At 34.9% G+C, this 20,984-nt stretch overlaps 1 protein-coding gene across 3 annotated transcripts in view; it reads right to left on the bottom strand.

Annotated features, from left to right (window-relative positions):
• Nucleotides 1–475: 475 nt before the first annotated feature.
• Nucleotides 476–20,984, bottom strand: part of SGCZ (sarcoglycan zeta) — a 339,073-nt gene continuing 318,564 nt past the window's right edge. For all 3 annotated transcript variants that reach the window (XM_048942322.1, XM_048942323.1, XM_048942324.1), the window contains 2 exons: nt 11,704–11,824; nt 476–11,568 (listed from right to left, as the gene is read on the bottom strand). In XM_048942322.1, coding sequence (XP_048798279.1) covers nt 11,447–11,568; nt 11,704–11,824 — 243 coding nt within the window. In that variant the 3' untranslated portion in view covers nt 476–11,446. The remainder of the gene's footprint in view (nt 11,569–11,703; nt 11,825–20,984) is intronic.

The following is a 20,984-nucleotide window of genomic DNA, read 5'->3' as shown; positions in this document are numbered from 1 at the left end:
GACTATTCCAGTAAAATATTTTATCATGATCCTAAATTCAAACTTCAGAAATTCCATTAAGCTTACTGGAAGGACTCACCCATTTCAAATTAAATACATGTGCAGAGCTGTGAGAGAGCTTAATCCAAATGTTAAGTGTAGTGACAAAATAGTGTTCAGAATATTAATAAATAAATCTAAAAGATAAACTGATGCTGCAGTAAAAAACAGAGCAAAAATATATGAATTTTTCACAGAAACCTATTGCAAACATCAAAAATTAAATTCCACTCATACCATGGATATGTGAGACAATGTAAAGCAAGATAAAATATGAAAAAGATGTACATGGATTAACATGCAGCTTAACATAACTTCTAGATAAATTTTGTTAATAGAAAAGTTCAATAAATTGAAAGCACATATTTCACAGAAATTTATATTAAAGATCTTTATTTACATTTTTTAAAAAAATTGATATAATTTTTTTTGTACTTCACAACAGGATGATACATTGTACACTTCTAAAAGGGAATAATACACCATTTAGAAATTTTTCTTTGGAATGTCAATACTTTGTCATCACAATAATCTAAATGAATTGATATTTGCTAGGCAAACTATACAGTGTCAAATTTAATTAAATGTTGGCTTGTTAAGTTTCCTAAAAATAGACAGGAAAATTGCCTAAATCAACCAAAATTATACTGTTCTGAAAAATGTGAGACAATGTGATTTAAATGTATTTTTCCCTTTCAGTTCCCAGAAACATGTGGGCATTAATAAAGTTTTGTAGCTTAGATATATAATTTAAACCTCTTAAAAAGTACATAATGTACTATAGTTAAATAAAAAGATAAAACTCATATTATATTAAAGCCATGCAAGATTTTGGAAACTGGGGGTGAACAACAAATCATTTTAGTTACCAGTAATTACCAGTATACTCCAGTAATCTGGTTAATCATATGGTGACTTGCTCACAAATGTATGCTAACATGCATGAAAAGAGATGGTTATTATCACAGCGCTGTAGAAAGAACTGGTACAGTGTCCAAGACTTTTCCAAAGAAAACTGGAAGTTATTATAGCTTAATATCAGAATTTTAGTAGGTTTACCATAATTTAGCCTTTCATTCTAAGACACGGTAATGAGGTGGCAATAATCATCATAAAGAATAAATTTTCTTACGTAAAATTTGCATTGTATAAGATCTAATTCATAACTACAGAGATAAACTATTTCCTTACAAAGTGGTATACAAGGACTCATCTGGGCTTTAAACTTGTGAAATATCTTGTGAGGTACACATATTATGTATTAACAAAAAAATAAAACCACAAACAAAACCTTTCACCAACCCAGGTCTTTAATTGGTGGCTCTACCTTCCATAACACAAGCAAGCTGCTTTTGTCTCTGAAATGCTTCTAAGAAGGCCTGCTTTCTTATATGTATATGTATATATATTTATATATTTGTATATATATTTCTTGAGTGAGTGAAACAAATCACAGAAGAAGTTAGTTAGATGCTATTAAAAAATGTCTAATAGAGAGAGAAAAAAAAAAAGAAAATACAGTCTAGAGTCTTACCTCAAAAAATCCACCACCAACAAAACAAAACTACAGACTAGTCTCCATATCCTAACTCTTCCTCCAGCAGTTTTCCATTTGCCCTGCTGTAAGCTAACATATGTCTCACTGACCCCCTTCTCTGCCAAGGCAAGTCTTTTTGTACATACAACTTTCTATTCTCTATACAGCTTCAATGTAAAGTCCAAAATTTTCTCATCATTGCCAGAGCAGCATCAGAATTTTGGTGGTATTATTGCCTGACCAACCTAATTTTCTTCTGTGATGACATGACTGTATCAGTGGACAAGGGAAGGTTGTGAGATTGTACCCAGAAAGTAGTGGTCAATGGCTCAGTGTCTGGATAAGATCAGTGAGAAGTGGGATTGAGTGCACTTTCAGCATCTTTGCAGATGACATTAAGCTGTGTGATGCAGTCGACACACTTGAGGGATGGGATGCTATCCAGAGAGATCTAGACAGACGTGAGCAGTGGGTCTAGGAGAACCTGATAATGTTCAACAAATTCAAGTGTTACACCTGTGTGATGGCAACCTCCACTATCTATTTGCTCTATTTGCTATCTAGAGAGCGTTATTTGCTCTCTATAACTCCCTGAAGGGAGGTTGTAGTGAGCAGGGAATCGGCCTCTTCTGTTGTGTATCTAGCGATAGGACTAGAGGGAATGGCTTCAAGCTGCGCCAGGGGAGATTCAGACTGGATGTTAGGAAATACTACCTCTCTGGAGGTGTTCAAGGAATGTTCGGACATTGTGTTGAGAGACATGGTTTAGTGAGAACTATTGGTGATGGGTGGATGGTTGGATGATCTTTTAGGTCTTTTCCAACCTTGGTGATTCTGTGATTATCAGCACAAGCTGGAGGATGAAAGGATATAGCACAGTCCAGACAAAAAAGGACTTGTGGGTACTAGTGGATGGCAAGATATGAATCAGCAATGTGCACTCACAGCTCAGAAAACCAACTGTATTCTGGGCTGCATTAAAAGAAGTGTGGCTAGCAGGTAAAGGGAGTTGATCCTGTCTCTCTGCTCTCTACTCGTGAGACCTCATCTAGAGTATTGTGTCCAGATGTGGAGTCCTCAGTACAGGAGAGACATGGACTTTCTGGATCATGTCCCGAGGAAGGCCACAAAAATGTTCCTAGGGATAGAACACTTTTCTTGTGGGGATGGGATGAGAGCTGAAGCTGTTCAGACTGGAGAAGAGAACTCTGGAGAGATCTGATAGCAGCTCTGCAGTATTTAAATGGCGACTTTAAGTAAGACAGGGACAGACTCTTTAGCAATCTGCTGTATCAGGACAAGGGTAAGGGTTTCAAAATAAAAAGAGGGGAGATTTAGTTTCGATATAAGAAAAACGTTTTTTATAATAAGGATAGTGAAGCACTGGAATGGATTTGCCCAGAGAGGTGGTGGATGCCCCATCCCTGGAGGCATTCAAGGTCAGGCTGGACAGAGCTCTAAGCAGCCTCACCTAGCTATGGGTGTCCCTGTTCACTGCAGGAAAGCTAGACCAGATGGTCTTTAAAGGTCCCTTCCAACTTGAACAATTTAGTGATCTGTTGTGAGTGGCTTATTTCTGGTCTTAGAAATGATTTCCAAATCAATGGTATCCTGAAGGTTTGCCTGTGCGTTAGTAGCTGCTATCAAATTCTTCTCACACCTTTACACATAGAAATAAGGATTATGGGAATTCTAAAGATAACCAATGCAGTGGAAATCAAAGCCAAACCTCAGTGACAAGAAGTCATTTCCCTAAAATCTCCATGGAGCAGAGATCTAGTCTGGTGGGACACTGAGAACATCAAATATATTGCTTCCAGAAACAATGCAATCCATCTACCACTAGGAAAATATTAGGCTGAAATATGAAAATGCAGCAGCAGTAGATTTTTATTGCCATTTCCTTTTATGAATAATCTTGGACATCTCATAATTCGTTAATTTGGTTTAGACTAACGAGTGAAGACTGCACAATCAGTCTAAAGCTCTCCATGTGTGGGAGTCCAAGTGGCACCTGTCGTTATAAGTAGGAACAATTTTCAGAGAAAGTTACACTAATGTTAATGATGCATTTTAGAAGCGCAGTATAAAAAAACATGGAACATGTAACTTGATTTATGCATAAACTTTCAATTAACATTTAAAACCTAGATGTGGAATTAGTCAGTGCTCCTACTGCCTTTAAGAGTATCTGAATCCACTGGGCTACTTTTGGCTCTTTCTGCCATAAATAAAAACACACATATACAGAGTTCAATGTCACTTTCTATTTGAGAAGTACAAAATTTATACTTTCTTATGCTTTTCTCCTTTCCAGTGGTGTTTTTCAAAATAGTCCAGAAAGGAAAATTCCATGAATACAAAGACATAAAGACATTCATCTCTGCCTGGCTTTCTGTCAATTTCTCTGAGTAATCATTAGGCTTAGGGAGAAGCCTAGTCACGGTTTTTGGTGGTTTTTTTTTTCCCACTTAAAACAAACAAACAAAAAAAACCAACAAAAACAAAACAAAGCAGCTTTCAATTATATTTCTATTGTTTACTCTTGCATCGAGGCCAATTTGGACTCACTACCTGTGCATCATTCTTCTCCCCATTCCTATGCAGATCAAACACAACCTGCCTTTTTGCTCAAGCCATTGCAATGCCTTCTCTTACTCACCCTGATGAACACAGGGTTGGAAATCACTCTGACTATTGTTTTCAAAAAGGAGAACTGCTGCAGGAGGCCCTCCCTGTTGACATAAACATATATGCTTTCATATCCTGCTCAGAGCCCCAGTAAGCTACCACAGCTGCCTCTACCACTATATAGATAGAATATTTCCTTCCATCAGGGGCTCCTGATCTCCCAAAAATCTTACAGAACAACAGAAAGGAATGTGATTGAAAAAGAAATCGAATTCTTAATTTATGTAGGATGAATGAGAATGTCACCCATGACTTACAGGAACAATTATTTCATCTTCTATTTTTTGTAGATTTATTAAATACATTTTTACCATGTAACTTATAGGATGTATATAGTCACTGACATTTATTAAAATAAATGAGTGCAATCATAGAGAGGGACAAATAATGAGCTCACTAATTACTTTTCTAGCGTATTTTCAAAAAAAGAAAATGTTAACAGGATAGCATAGTATGTTTTTAAATTTCTTTTACAGTGTTTTAAATGAGAAATGTTATTTGAAATAAAAAGTTATTAAGGATTTCATAGTCCAAAATATTTCTCCATTCTAGTAAATTGGATTACAATTGATATTTACCTGAGTTTGTTTCCATCTTATATAACTTTTGTTTTCACTAAGCAAATAAACTTCCTCTTCATAAGAAATTTCCCCTTTAACACAGTTCCAGTATGCTACACAGGAGCTTGATAAAGAGACTTAGCAAAATCCTTTCTGTTGCCTATTCCTTTATTGTTTGTGGGAAAAAAAAGGAGGCTAAAATGAACAGCTGAAGCCTAGCTGAAGAGGTAATGATGGGTGGAAGCTAAGGGGGAGGGTTTTACTTTTTTACTTTCTCTAACTTCTTCAGGATTTGGGATAAGAAAAAATGAATATAAACCACCTACAAAAGGAAAATAATGGCGTGTTTACCTTTTTTTTTTTTTTTTTTTTTTTTTTTTCCCCCTGTGGTGAAGAATGACTGCAGGCAGGATTCCAAAATACGATAAAGCACACAAAAAATTCAACATCTGACCTTCAGGAATGATTCTCTTGTGTGTAAGTCCTTCTTGTTAATATGCTCTGGATCATGCTGGAAACTGAACTTTTCCCTCACAGGTCTCACAAACAAGAGGTATATGTGTGATAAAAAAGGCACCTTTTCTTCTCAGATCAAGTAATGCATTCAGTGAACTTGGTTAAGCCAAAGGTGGCCAGGCTTTTTAAATATAAATGGTTCTAACAGTTTAAACGCTTTAGAAACTGAGACATTGGAACAGCTGGGAATTCCTTAGGTAAGATATCCTGATAGTTTTAATTTTCTCAAAATGGAGGGAATATTTCTTATTCTGATGATTTTATTTTCTCAGATAAGTAGGCTAAGTTGATTTTTGTTGTATGTAATATTTGCTCACATCACACCAGGCTTGTAATATATGGATTTTTTTTCCTTCTGTGTTCTGAAACTTGTCCTGGTTGTGGTCTGTATAAGGTATGTATTGTTTAAAGATCAAATAATATTTTAAAATTCAAAAAACCATAACCCATGGTCAATTTAGTGTTTCAGGGGAAACTTTTTACATGAAGAGCTTGTATTAAATTTTGGTTTCAGTGTGGGCTATGTTGAATCAACACAAGGCTTATGTAGTTTTGTTCTGCTTCACTAAACCTTCCATTTACTTTTTTTGTACCATTTAGCTTTTCCCTGGATTGGACTAGCCCAAACCAGAATAAAATGGCTAAGAGTATCTTTTCCTGCTCTATCAGCTACTATCTATTAGTCACGTCAAACAGAATGACCCACACTACTGACAGGCCTATACAACTCTTGCTCGTGCAGAAACTGCAATTTTTTAGGCATTATTCAGTTAGCTACTGTTTGGCTACTGTGGATATTGCTAAAACCATAGCATAGCACAAAGTTACTCAGTGCAAACAAATCACCTGCATGCTTACCCTGCTTTTTGCCACAGCTATGTGCAAGGCTGTGTGGTGAACAGAAATGATACCAGTTGAAAAGCAGGTAGGACTTGTCCGCATTGATGAGACCACCGCAACCTCTGAGATGGCTGTATAATTGCCAAGTGGCTTGTTGCTGCAGTTTAAACATATATTTTGTATATATTCTGGCAGGCTACAAAGGAACTTCTACAGTATAATATGCCTTTACAGCAGAAGAGATGTAGGACTCTTAATTTTAACTTTAGTAAAGCTGATATAGAAATAAAACCCATACTTTTTTATATTCTGATTTTCTTTACACAAATACTATGTTTAAGTGCAGTTTATGTCTTCAAAAGTATGTTTGAAACAAAACTGTATTATGTTGTGTGAGGAGAAAAGCTACTACCTTTCAGCTAATTTAGACAGAAGAATACAAACTAGAAAAACCAACAAATTTTCATCTGTTATTCTGCATCCTCCTCCCACCCTTAAAAAGTTTCCCATTTTGTTATTCCTGAAGTGAATTCTGATATGTTCCCTAATGTATAGATCACATTTATTCATGGTTCTACAGTAGCACCAGATAAAAATGCAAAATCAAAGGGAAGAAATACAGGAGATTTCAGACTGTGTTAATTACATGCTGCAAAATTTCTATCTTTCCAAGAAAAAAACGACATTTCCAACTTCCAAAACCTTGCTATTATTGTCATTAAAAAAAAAAAAAAAAAAAAAAACACCCGAGGAAAATGAAATAAAAAGTCTTAAAGTTTTAGTGTACTGCTTTTGAATAATGTTATCTACAATTATGACAGACAATCTGTTAAATAGAAAAAAGATTTGTTTTACATAAAGCAAGAGTACAAAAGCACAGCTTTTGTAATTTTGGTAATATTGCAGTTTTACAAACATATTGCATAGTATGTGTAAGAAAATAGTTCCCATCTTTTTATATATTATATACACAAGAAAATCATTAACGTGAAAATTACAAAACAAAAATGGTTAGCAGACCTTTACTGAGTACTTATTGAAACAATATGACACTCAACCTTTGATCCAGTTTACATATTCATTACTGTGAATCAGCTGATAGTAAGTCCATAATGTGTTTTCTTTTTTATTATTAAAACAATGATTTAGAATCTTAAACCAAAACCATAAAAAACAATACAAAGTGTTAACAGAGTATCTTAAGCATCCTTCATAAAATCCTTCCAGGCATTTATGGCTGTATCTTCAACACAGACTTAATAGCCCTCTGCGTCTAAAATATTTTAAAAAATGAAATTGTGTTGTCCAGTCAAACCACCGTTTTACAAACAAAACAGTATAGCTTCAGTTGAAAGAAGCAATATCTTGGCACATTTTGGAATATACACTCTCCTCTTTTTAAGAACACCCAAAGATTCATATTAAGTATGAGCAGTAACATAACTGCAAAATGTTGGAAAAAAAAAATTAACTGGGAAAAAGTGAACAATCTACAGCTCAAAATGCTGTACAAATCTAAACTATGTTACAATTTCATGTTGTCATTACAACTTGTCTCTTCATTCCAACAGAATTAGTAGGTGTTGTAGTGTTAGATAAAGTAGAAGTGTCAGTCTTTGGTCTTATCGCTTAACCAATGAATGAATTGCAGTACAAAACCATACAGCTAACAGTGCTCAGAGAGATTGCTGATGCTTTTATTTTTCTTTTTTAAACAAGAAAGAGACAGTATCCTATAATATAATGATGCATATTTTTATAGAAGATAAATGTCTTGTCTGCTTTAAATACATGTAGCTAATAAGGTCTTTTCGTGTATTTCACTGTTGCCATAGGGATAGCTCTGGAAAAGTCAAACAGCTGCAATACCATCTTAGTGGTTCCAAAACATTTGAGTACAAAAAGAAGCTTTATTTGATACATGTATTCATATAATAGAAAGAGCCTCAAAAGAGTAATTTTAGTATTTTTTTTAATTGCTAAAATATTAATGATTAAAAATACCTTGAGGTCTTCAGTCTGTCTCTACAATTGATCCAACAGAATGATTTATTAATGGGAAACTCAGCCTTAGTTGGAATAAGAAGCGACATCTCTCTTCTGAAATAACTGATCAAAATTTTTAGTTAAATAAGCACTCTGGTTAGAGATACAGTAGGAGCTTTACATCACATGAATACTGGACGTTATACATGACTAACAAGGACTGAAACAACTTGCAGAAAGGGCCAATAATCTTTGAGAAAGGTGACCCAAAAAATAACTAAAAATTTCCGAATGGTTCTGCATACAACGACCTTTATTTTATGCCTCAACATTACAAAACTAGGACTGAAATAATAAAGGTATGGCTCTATGTTTTAACATGGTATTTGCACTGAGATCTTTCAGTTTTCTTACATCTGAAATTATTTGATCAACTGTGTCATTTTTTGAAGCACACTACAAACCAAAGAGCTCTACTATTTGCAGCTCTAAACATTGAAAAATACCAAATTTGTTTCTCTTCCCACTCAGAAACACTGACACTGCTTATTTATTTATGGTGTTCTGATGTTTTTAGTTCTTTCAATGCACTGAAATCCCTTTTCTAATACTCTTTGAAGTCACGTGGGCTAGAAAACCTCTTAAAAATGAAAACTTATCTTTTCCCCGTCTTATAGCTTTCAGTAGTTGTAAATATCACTATTATGAAAGTCACCAAAATATTAAGACATTTATGAGAACCATTTTATAGTTTCCTGAAGCTTCCAAATTTACTTGTGCTAATATTGTTATCATAAATAGTATGGGGCAGATTGAAATGACTGCTAGCACAAAAATCCTGACAGTGCAAAGCTTTGTGGACTTACTGGCTTGGTTTTGTCCAACGTACCATCTACGTATCTGTCCAAAGTTTTCCTCATACACAGAGGTAAAATATTTCATCCTTATAAATATGAATGCAGTTATGAAATACATGCAGATGTGGTTTTGGTTTATTTTTTTCTGCTTCTTATAAAGTTTCAGCCTATCTGTTCAGCGGCTAGAAATGTACTACAGGTAAATTATCATATAAGGTGAAGAACAAACAAACAAGAAATGTTCAATGGAAAATCCATGACAAAGTATCTGAAAGCCATTCCTGTGGATTTATTGGAGAATAAAAAATAAAAACTTAATCAATTTGTATGAAATTTGTAAGGTAAAATTTAATTTACTGAATAGATAAGTCAGTAGAACCTTTTCATCTTTGAAGCAACCAGTGTTTGTGGGCGTGCAGAGATAATGAATGCATATGGATTTATCTTGTACTCCTGGAATACTATTTATCTTTTCATCCTTGGACTTTCACACTTCCATGCTATTACTTATGTAAAAAGTAGAAGAAAAAAGTGGAAAAAGAAATTTATTTCCTTTTGGTTTTAAGTGTATATTGCATGGATGGACTTTCAAATGTTTTATTATCTTTGTTGTTGTTTGTATCTGTTTCTGTCCCTCTTACTAAGAATCTCCAAGCTTCCAATATATTTTCTTGCAATACTTTCAAATACATTTTCTTACAAGTGAAATAATAAATTATTAAACTAACAAAAAATATTTCTTAATAGCCTTCTTTTGAAGAAATAAAATCAATTTAAAATCTTGATTTAACTGCTAGAAAACAGAAGTTTAGCATTCTTGCTATGGGGTGAAATTCACGCCTCTGAAGAGAGGCAGTGGAAAGACAAGCACCAGTTAAGCCATGCACACATCTTGTGCTGGTCTTCTGCATAGGAGTGAATTTCACCTGAAGTGAAAACAAAATCCTTATTAGGTGGTAATAAAATAGGTAATCAAAACATTTGGTTACTTCTTTTCCTATTTTTTTTCCAAAGACAAAAAAATATACTCTGTAGAAATACTCACCTTTCACTCTTTGCCCTTCAGAGTGACCTTGCAAAAGCTGTCACTGAATTGATCATCTTACATTCAGAAGCCTCTATAGCTACATGCTAGGTGATGTAATTTAAAGGATAGTATTAAAAAGTGCACTTACCTTATGTAATCAAGCCATCTTCCAGAATAGGAAGCATTTTTAAACTGTTTTACATTCCTGGATTCTGTAAGTTTCAAGATACTCTTGTTAATCAGTGTTGTGATAAATTAATGTAGCAGTATACCAAAGCTTTTATATAAGATTTCTATTACAAATCAAATGAATCAAGTATGAACCTTGATACAAGTAAGAAATCCCATCTTAAACTGGTCAAAAATAAGAAGTCAGCAGTGAGATCTTGGTGCAAATGGGGCTGCATAATTTAAACACAGACCTGATGAAGTCAACATAATATTAATGTACTTATTTAATGTATTTTCTTCATATTTAATGTAATTTGATATATGTTTGTATATATATGTGTTACTGTTATTTTGAAACTTTAGCAGCAGATGGTAAACGAAAGAGAATAAAAAATGAGTGTCATACCACTTGTCAGTGAATTGCTTCTCAGTATTACACATTGCATTAGCACTAATGTTTATGCTGTGCTCAAATGGCAGCAGTTAGCTAGAAAATGGACAGATGTAACTTTGAAGACTTTTTTTTTTCATTTGCCAATTATAATTACTTTATGAAGAGCAATACACTGGTCAAAAGACATATCATCAGTATTTCCCTCTTTACCCTGTTCTTCTTTCCCAAAATCTACTGAAATCAATCGCTTCACATGCAGTAGCCACAAAATTAATATATAAGGCCATTCAGATCAGACAAACAAGAACAGATGTCTTTTTCATTCTGAAAGGTAATATTGCTGAGCACTTCCAAAATTTACCTAGTGTACAAAACCCTAGACTGAGTAGACAAAGAGTAACAACACACTTCTAAAGAAACCAAACTCAGGGAGGGATTCTGTCTCTTTTTGTGTTAAAAACCATTTACTGAATTTAATTGTTTAGTAAAGCAAGCATCACACAATGCTTCAAAATTTTAAAATTCGGGGATAAAAGTTTACATCCAAAAAAGATGAATGGAAAATTGTGCTTTCAGACAGTAGAGTTAATTATCATACAGGGATAACCAATTCATCTCACCATCAGATTCTGGGCAAATTTGTTTATGTACTGTATATATATATATATATGCAGTTCATATCCAGGTCCTGCAAAAATCTAAAACTATGTGCTTCACTTCATGTAGCAAAGGCACCTGTGTTATTCTCCCTTTTGGACAAAAGGTGATATTATGTTCCAGGTTTCCTGATGAAGAATACATTGATTTCTGAATATCTCACTCCCATCTCTACGTTGAGTGGTAACACAAACCACGAGAGAAGGCAGCGCTGTATTCCTGCTTACACTGGAAGAAGTTGCTCTGCAGGCCATTTGAAGCGTTGAACTTGTCACAAGGGAAACCGAGCAGAACTGTGAAGCAGAGGGATAGTAACAAAAGGCTATTCTGGTGTGAGGATAAATTGGAGTCCTTCTAGCTCCACAAGCAGATGTTGCTACTGGATTGACATGTGGAGCCTGCTCCTGCTGGGGACAGGTAAAGTTTACCATTGGGACAGATGCAGATCTCATAGATAGTCTGGCGAGGAGCTGAAGAGCTCGGTGAAGAGGAGGAGAAGGAGCCCACTGGTAGATTTCCCAGGCGGATTGTATCTGCATTTAAAAATATCTACAAAAGGGGAAATAAAAGAATAAGTACATTTCTTTCAGTATTGTAGCATATTTTTAAAAATGTATTTGAGGCAGAGTTGTGAGATTTTGCAAATATATAAGCTGTTAACATTTCTTGTTTTTCAACTGTGCAGTTGCATACCCATTAATGACCATTACTGCAGTATATGCAAATGGTTCCCCCAACATGTTTATTCAGATACAAGAAATATCATACAGAAATATTTAGACAGTATTCTTAAACAGCCCAAATTTTCACCTGTGCAATTTGTGATTAAAATTTATTCATGCGTGTCAGTAGCATATCCTTGTTCTGGATAAGTTTTTATTTTAATGAGTGTGAAGAGATATTAAAGTACATTCCCTAGTGTGCTCCTGTAAGCAGCAGGAAATATGTGCTGAACTGTGCTAAACTGTAGGGGCTTAACAATAGTTTCATTCTGAGAATAATTAAATAAGGATGCAGATTCACATGCACAAAATAAAGAGCCAATTTGACCTAAATTAGGAGGATAGAATATTTCAGGTTAAAGTCCTGTTAAGAAGGTCATTTGCTATTCCCATTTAATTCTGAACGTATCAAATGACTTTAAAAATTGTTGTTTTTTTTTTTTAATCTTCTTCTTGGAAACAAGAGACAGTATTAAACAGCAAACTTGAATAATGTTAATAAATCTGTATCAAATTCTATAATACTTACACTTTTGTTAAATTTTCAGGATGCCACGAAATCATGTAAATAAAGAAAAAAACAAGGCAAATCCTCCACTATTCCCACTAGTACAAACAGATAAGCTTCCAGCTGCTTGGAGGTAGTTTTTCATGGAAGTGAGAGCCAAAGCAAGATCAGCCATTACCTTGGATGCAGACTATGGTAACAAAGCAAAATGCCTTTATCTCTGCAAACGACTGTAGAAGCTTAAGGAAAGGTGAGTTCCTTAGGTTGTTGTTAGTGATTTTTATAAGGTATTGAAAGTCAACAAAGCCAACTTGACAACACTATAGCACAATATCAGCAGTACATTTAAGGGACTGGGAAGATATGACATTTGACATTTTCAACAGTAAATACATATTAGTTTATGATAAAACTGGTGGTATACAACAGAAAAGCAGTGCAGGAGCACTATAGAACCCATGCTGGAGAGAAGTGACTGACACCAGGATGGGAAAAAACTGAGAAGAGAAAGCTGAATGAAAATCAATGCAATGACTGATGCACAACAATGTTACCATCCACAGCAGAAGCAATGTAAATGACTGGGATGGTTGAAGGAAATACAGGCTGAACGAAGCCCAAAATAATATAAACCCTGTCAAGGCTTCCTTCTCCCAGAGGAAGATGCTGTCACTGATGGGACATAACACTAAAAGGGACAGAAGGAAGAATCTCAGAGGCATAGATGACAAGTGCATGGCATGATACCTTTCTTAATTCTCATCCTTACTGACAGGAATTCATTACAAAATTAAATGCAGTGAACTGTTATCTTTGTTCTGCATTTTTTATAACAAAAGAATGATGCATTTACACACACAAGCTGTTTTAAAAGTACAATTTCATAAACCTGAAGTAATTAGGAGTCAGTATATATTATAATTTATATAATAATATATAATTTAGATGGAAGAAATGTGGACAGTGTTGAGAATTAATACTGTTCTATTGGAACTGGAACTGTAAAAGATTGCATATGTGAAAAATTCAGCTCAGATAGGAGCAAATGTAACAGTAACTATAGAAAGCATAATAAGAAAATAAAATAACAGATGAGAGAAACAAAGAATTTGGTAGCAAACTAAAAACTAGAACTGGTAAAATGCGGTAAGGAAACAAAAGACTAATCATCAGTCACTGGAGTTAATGCAAATAAAAAGTACTCTTTCATTTCTAATACAAGAAATAAAACAAATGTTATCAAGTCCACTGTTATCACAGCAATAGTGGAGTTACCAACAGGATTGAATAAAAATCTAGTACCATTCAACAGTGTAAGCTTAACATAAGTATCAGCACATCTTTCATACTGAATAGTGTTCAGCATCATTCTGTACTCAGAGAAAGATCAAACACTGATGTCAGAACATGATAAAATGCTTTCAGTTTCAACAGTAACTCTGCCGGATATTAAACAGGAGCCTTGAATGTCATATACTTGTAATCAGCAGGTTTTGATAGCTTGAAAATAGTTTTTAAAAAAAACCAACAACCAGAGTAGCCTTTTGGACATTTAATACGTTTTTTCACTAAGCCTTAGTATACTCGGAATATCAGAGAAGATAAGTAAAAGATTATTTATCTGTTTTTTTGAGAAAAAAAAAAAGGAAAAAGAAAAAAACAGAAATTAGAATGTTATGTATGTGATCACACAGAATCACAGAATCACAGAATCACCCGGGTTGGAAGGGACCCCAAGGATCATGTAGTTCCAACCCCCCTGCCTAGCAGGGCCACCAAACATACACATTCAGATCAGGTTGCCCAGGACCCCGTCCAGCCTGGCCTTAAACACGTCCAAGGACGGGGCATCCACAACCTCCCTGGGCAGCCCGATAATATAATGATAATGATATAATGATAATATGACATTTGAATATAGAAGACTTTCATGTGAAGAAAATCCAACTATACCTGATCAGTTACATATACTTTTGAAAGGAAGAATGACTGGTAACAATTTAGTTGAGGTAGTAGTGGGAAAGGATTCTGAGGAGTACATAAATCAAAATTAAATGAATTCTAAAAGAAGACATGTCTTGATTCAAAAAAGAATTAATTCAGAAGGAAAACAGAAGTCATATGATGCTCGAGATCATGCTAGAAGATGAAAATCTTTTGGATGCTTTGAACTTTGCTATTTTTTATTATATGTACTTATTATTTCTATGTCTTTGCTTACATCAGGACAGCTACACTTCTGCAACTCCTAACTGCAGAGATTCTGTAGTGTACTTCCCTAAGGTTTTAATTCAGTGGACTTTTACTCCAGCGTCCTCTGCAATATAATGTGGCTCAGTTACTTCAAGATTAAATGATCTTTTAAATGATTAAATGATCTTTTCAAGCACATCTGTGCATGTATTTCCACCAGCGCTTTCAAATTTCACACTGTGATGTTGATGAAATCAGATTTTTCTGATGCCATGATCTTGAGTGGTAGCTCTAATGTCCTGTTCCAACAAGCATCCCACAACATCTGGTGAGCAATGTGGATAAAGTGGTACTGTGTTGCAGAGAAACTGAAGTGGATTCTTGTGAAGGTGTATCTACTGCAATGAGTCTGACAAGCTTGATGCCTTTGTAGAAAGCTGGGAAAGTAGTGCTGTTTAGACAGACCCCTATAAGCTACACTCTGGGAATGCCCAAGATGAAGTTTAATAAAGGTAGCTTAAAACCAACCTTAAATCTGTGTACATATGCCTTCAGGGTTATCAATAAAAAACTAAATTTACAGATGCAACATTGATATTTATTATTAGTTACTTCAGGGGAAAAAAAAAACAAAAAAACAAAAAAACCCTTTGTATGGAATTTGAGAGGAACATAGTTCATGTTTTAGGATGCAACCTTTTCCCTCCTAAATTTTGGTAAAAACTGAAATTCTTGTCAGAAAAATCTTCCAACAAAACTTAAACTACTTAACTTTTTATGGTTGCTGTAATGAGGTGTTTGAAGAGAAAGGAGGTGGCAACAAAGAAGAGTATTGTGTTCCCAGGGAATACTGTTACTAGATGACAGAGAAGTCATCAGGGAAATGCCAGTATGAAGGGTCTTACTCTAATCCTTTGTGCTGCCAAAGGTAGGAGATAAGCCATATAATACTTCATATGCATGAAGATTAAGCAAAGCCATTACGCTCTACCTGATACTCACACCTTAGCAGATAAATAGGCAAGGAAAAAAAACCAAAACTTTTATCCATTCTTGAAACATTGTGGGAGATTGACTAAGAAACTACAAAATGGAAAAAGCAGCAGTTACTCACCAAAATAATGTTTCACATTGGAAAACAGTATATTTAGCAGGATCATTCCCTTTATATAGTTAAGATCTAGAAATTGTAGATCATTGCCCTGTTTTGTGTATCTTAATGTCACAAAAAATATTTTAATATTACCCTTTTTAATTATTTTTTTTTAAAGTACACCTGGTTTCGGATTAATTAAAATAGCAAACTGAATCAGCCTGTAGGGCATGTGAAATTAACAGAAAAATCGTACACTTTAAATGAATATTCTTTTGTTCTGTACTATTTAATGTGAAACCTGAGAACTTTCACTGCACATTTTCCATGCAGGATTTTATTTTCACCAGGGCTGTAGGAGTACTGTATGAGACAGAGAGACTGTGAGAGTGAAGCAGAAGACTGAATATAATATTTTTAGGAAATTATTTTATTATTTCCAGTTCTGTATTTTGGGGGAGAAAAAAAAAAAAAAAAAAAAAAAGGAAGAAAGAAAGAATAGGCAGTTCAGCAAGATACCAAAAGATATTATTTGAAATGACAAAGGATATATAAATATTTGGTCTCTCTACTTAGAAAATTTGCAATCAGTTATTTCTACGAATTAGCAAAAGTCTCTGCAATAACAGCACTATTAACTGGCAGACACAAACATGTAAAAGACTGTATCTTCAAAGAAATGTCAAAGATTAACTAACCCAAGAAATCCTAGCCTGTGCCTTGTGAAAGTGTTTAGAATATCAAAGGTACCTGTGATGTTTATTAACTGAGATCTGGAAGTCATCTACTCATCAGACTGTGCTGTTAAGCTATCTGAACAGGAACAAGGAGGAGAGGAAGATAAGAAAGAAAATACAGTTTATCTACAAAAAAATACAGAAAAATTGAATGAAAGTACTTTCAGTGGGTAAGATACAGGCATGAGGTAAAGAATCAAATATTCATACAAGGCATGTTATATAGAGATATGAATCAGCCTTGTCATGTATAGAAGTTCTCCCCTAGGTCCTTGACTAAGTGCTCACAAAAGAGGAGATTACACTCTGACTATATACAGCCAAATACAAGAGTTATGATTTATAAATATTGAAAAATGCATCAAAGTATGGCTGGACTTGAAAGATCATTCCGAAGTGCTTCAAATTGTATTCAGGACTAGTGTGGTTAAAAAATAACAGGAAATTGGATGAAATGTAGAAAAGAAGAAGGAAAACTGAAAGGTAGCGTTCATCAATCAGTATGAAAAGACAGTGTAATGTGATTGCCCTTAGGCTCTTCAGAATTAATTTGAATTATAACAATTCAAGATTTTGTCCAGTCTTTTTGCTCTATTGCATATGCTACCAGAAGCATAAATGGAAATATGATCATATAAATTGGGTTGCTAGACTCCTAACAACGTATTTTTCATTTGCTTGTATGTTTTTATTTGCTGAAGTCAGATTACAGCATATACTGCAATGTTTTAGTTCACATCAACCTATTGTTCTAATAACTACTTCTGGTTTTTACATTTATTTTAAAAATATTCAACAAAAATAGCCTTCATTGAAAGTCTAACATACACTAGCACAGTATCTGGAACCATATCTGTCTTAAGAATCAGTGCTATTAAGGAAAAGGTAAGTACCGAAATGAATTCCATAACTGCGGTGAAACTGGATGTACTGAACATCCAGAGAGAGACAAATTACCTAGTACAATCTGCATGTTCAAAATATATTCTCTATAGAAGTAGGATCAATTGGCCACAAGAGAAAGGAGAGCTGTAGGCCAAAGTGCGGTCAGGTGTGGTGAATGTTCTCTGTCTAAAGATTATACATGACACACATGGCTGAAGCAACCTTCTTTAATTCTGTTCCATTTTCTTCTTCAATATTATTCTTGAAAGTACTGCCAACTGTAAGTGATTTGAAAACTAATATATATATGCTTTAAATATAATGTAAATAGTAAAGTGTGCAATTCTTGCTAGAATGAAAGAACTTTTGTTTCAACACCTCAATACAGAAGTGACATTTGAGAGTTATGCTTCATTTTAAGCACATATTTTTCTAAATTCATGTTAGATGGTCACAAGCATATGTCGCATGATAACTCCACTGTAATTTATATTGGTGGCTATGGAAACAAAAAATTTCTAGCATATTTATTCTTTCCGTTTCAGGGTTGCTCAAATGGGATTGCTATGAATGCTGACCAGTAGAAGTTTACAAGGTCCAATGCTTATGGTATGCCCATGACAGACTCATACACAAGAATTCCTTGAATCAAATTCCAAATGGTATTAGAAATCCTTTGAAATTCAGAGGACAAATATGACTTCTTTGTTATATATGTACCCAAACCAGAAAGCGAAAGACATGATAAAAATATTTCTGCTCAATCTTGTGAGTAAAAAAAGTCATCAATTACATTTCAAATTGAACTAGAATAAAATTTAATCTTCTTGGAAAAATGTTTCACTTATAAATTAAAAATTGTCACTTCTTTTTCTAGTAAAATTGCCTCAAGGATCATCAAGTTCCAACGTCCTTGCCATAGGCAGGGTTGCCAGCTAGTACTAGATCAGTACTGCTCAGGACCCCAACCAACCTGGCCTTGAACATCTCTGGGGACAGGGTATTCAAAGTCTCTCTGGGCAACCCCCCTGGCATTTAATCTAAGTCTAACCATTACCCCTTGTCCTATCACCATCTACTCATGTAAAAAGTTGATTTTCCTTCCATTTCTAATATTCCTTTAAATGCTGGAAAGCCATACATCCTTCTCTTCTCTAGACTAAACAAGCCTAGCTCCTTCAGTTTATTACAGGAGAGGTGCTCTAGTCCTCTGATCATCTTCATGGCCCTCCTCTGGACCCTATTCAAAAGCTCTACATCTTTCCTGTGTTGGGGGGGACCAGACTTGGACATAGCACTCCATCTGGGGCCTCACAAAAACAGAATAGACAGGGACAATCACGTCCCTCTCCCCACTAGTCATCCCTTTTCTGACAGAACTGAAGTTACCATTGGCTTTCTGGCTACAAGTGCACACTGCTGGCTCATGTTAAGTTTTTCATTTACCAGAATCCCTAAGTCCTTCTCAGCAGGGCTGCTCTCAAGTTCTTCTCCCAGTTTGTATTATCTTGACCTGGGATTATCTCAAACTGAGTGCAAAGCCTTGCACTTGGCTTCGTTGACCTTCATAAGGTTTACATGAGCCCAACATTCAAATTTAGCAAGATCTTCTAGATGGCATCCCTTCCTTCTGCTTTTTCAACCACATCGCCCAGCTTGGTGTCATCAGCAAACTTGCTGAGGGTGCACTCAATCCCATCATTTATGTCACTGATAAAGATGTTACAGTACTGCTTCCAAGACAGATCCCTGGGGGACACTGTGCATCACCAGACTCTCCTGGGACATAGAGCCATTGACCACAACCCTCTGGCTGTGATGTTCCAACCAGCTCCTTACCCATGAAACTGTATAGCTTTCAAAACCACATCTCTGACAAGGATAAGGATGTAGTAGGGACCATGCAAGCCAAAGGCCTTGCAGAAGCAAATATATTTATAGAAAAAAGGAGTGTCAGTGTGTCTTTCTCTTTTTATTTATTTTGTCTTTGCTAAAAAAATAGGATTCAATGAAAATGCAGAACTTAGGTTACATAGAAGCAGCCTGAAAAAGTACATAACAGCATGAGCTTCAGTACAGCTAAGGTTAGTTAGCAGCCCTTCTCTTCAAAGAGTGATGTATTTCAAAACCATTAAAATTAGTTGCTAGAACAAATAGTTTTTAGCATGAAATAAACTATTTGGAAAGGTGTGATTATATCATAATGCATTTCAGGTATATTTCTATGTACTTTTATACTAAGCAAAATCTAGTATTTGTGGAATTCAAAATTGATCTGTATTTTTGCAATATACTTATATGTGAAAGAAGCAGTAGCCAGCTAGCAATCGTGCTGAATTACCAAACAAGAAAAGTTATTTTTCTTCTTATGTGAACCAGTAGATTTAGATAGAGCTCAGAGCTTCACATTGCTTTCTGCTTGTAAACGATGGCTACTTTAAACCATTAGTTATGGTTTATTTATAGAATAAAACATAGTTCACAATTAAAAGCCAAGCTGTAATTGAATCAAAGGATTCAGCTGATGCCTTGGCTCACAAGGGTGCAGCTCAAGAGTTTTATAAAGAGCAGTAGAGTGTGAATAAAAATTACAGCCCCTAGTATTCAGTCTGGGATCATGCATTATAATGTGTAATATGGCTAGAAGGATTATTATAATACTGTAGTAAATAAAAAGACCATGTATCAAACAGCAGAACTGAGAATGCTTGCAGAGGCTTTCATTTTGTGATGTGGGAGGCTAAAGATTATACTGTGTGAGAAATAAGGGTAAAGGAAAATGATTTTATAAACACATCAATGTTCTTCAGAAGATAATTTCCAAAGTTATTCTTAAATAAAAGAAAAATATATGCTTCATAGATTAATCCACTGTAAATTCATAACAATTGTCTTCATGGCTAATAATGATTTTTTCCAGATTCCATATAACTATTTCCTGGTATGACACAGCAGTAATTATGCCACAGAAGGAAAATATTACCTTGTGTATCTTTGGTGCCTTAGTAAATAAGCTTATAAACTTAAAAAAAAAATTAAAAGTTAACTAGTATGGAAATGATACCAAAAAATCATGTATTGTATTTTTTTTTCTAGTACAAAAAGGGACCTCAAGGATCATGAATCTCCAACCCACAGGCAGGGCCACCAACCTCCCCATTTAATACTAGACCAGGTTGTCCAGGGCCCCATCCGATCTGGCCTTGAACACCTCCAGGGACGGTGCATGCACAGCCTCTCTGGGCAGCCTGTTCCAGCACCTCACTACTCTCTAATAAAGAACTTACAGGGTGAGGGAAAGGGTAGGGAAAGGTTGGTGTCTTGTTCTCTCATAACTATCAATCTAACATATACGTGGGAAATCACAGATGAATGAAGTCTTATTTTCCATGCCCAGGACTATAAAAAACATTTTTAATAGGAAGTTCGATTAAGCTTGTTTTACACTGTCATTTTTTTTTTTTTTTTTTCTATAAAGCATTTTGTTCTTAACTGAATTCCAGCAATGCAAAAGATAGTTATTATAACTTTTCTCAAGTTCCTATTATGGCAATCTAGCTGAGAGCATAAG

Source organism: Lagopus muta, chromosome 4 (assembly GCF_023343835.1).
Source record: "Lagopus muta isolate bLagMut1 chromosome 4, bLagMut1 primary, whole genome shotgun sequence".
In the NCBI taxonomy this organism is placed as follows: Eukaryota; Metazoa; Chordata; class Aves; order Galliformes; family Phasianidae; genus Lagopus; species Lagopus muta.
The sequence above is the reverse complement of the archived record's forward strand: the minus strand, read 5'-3'. Positions and strand labels throughout refer to the sequence as shown.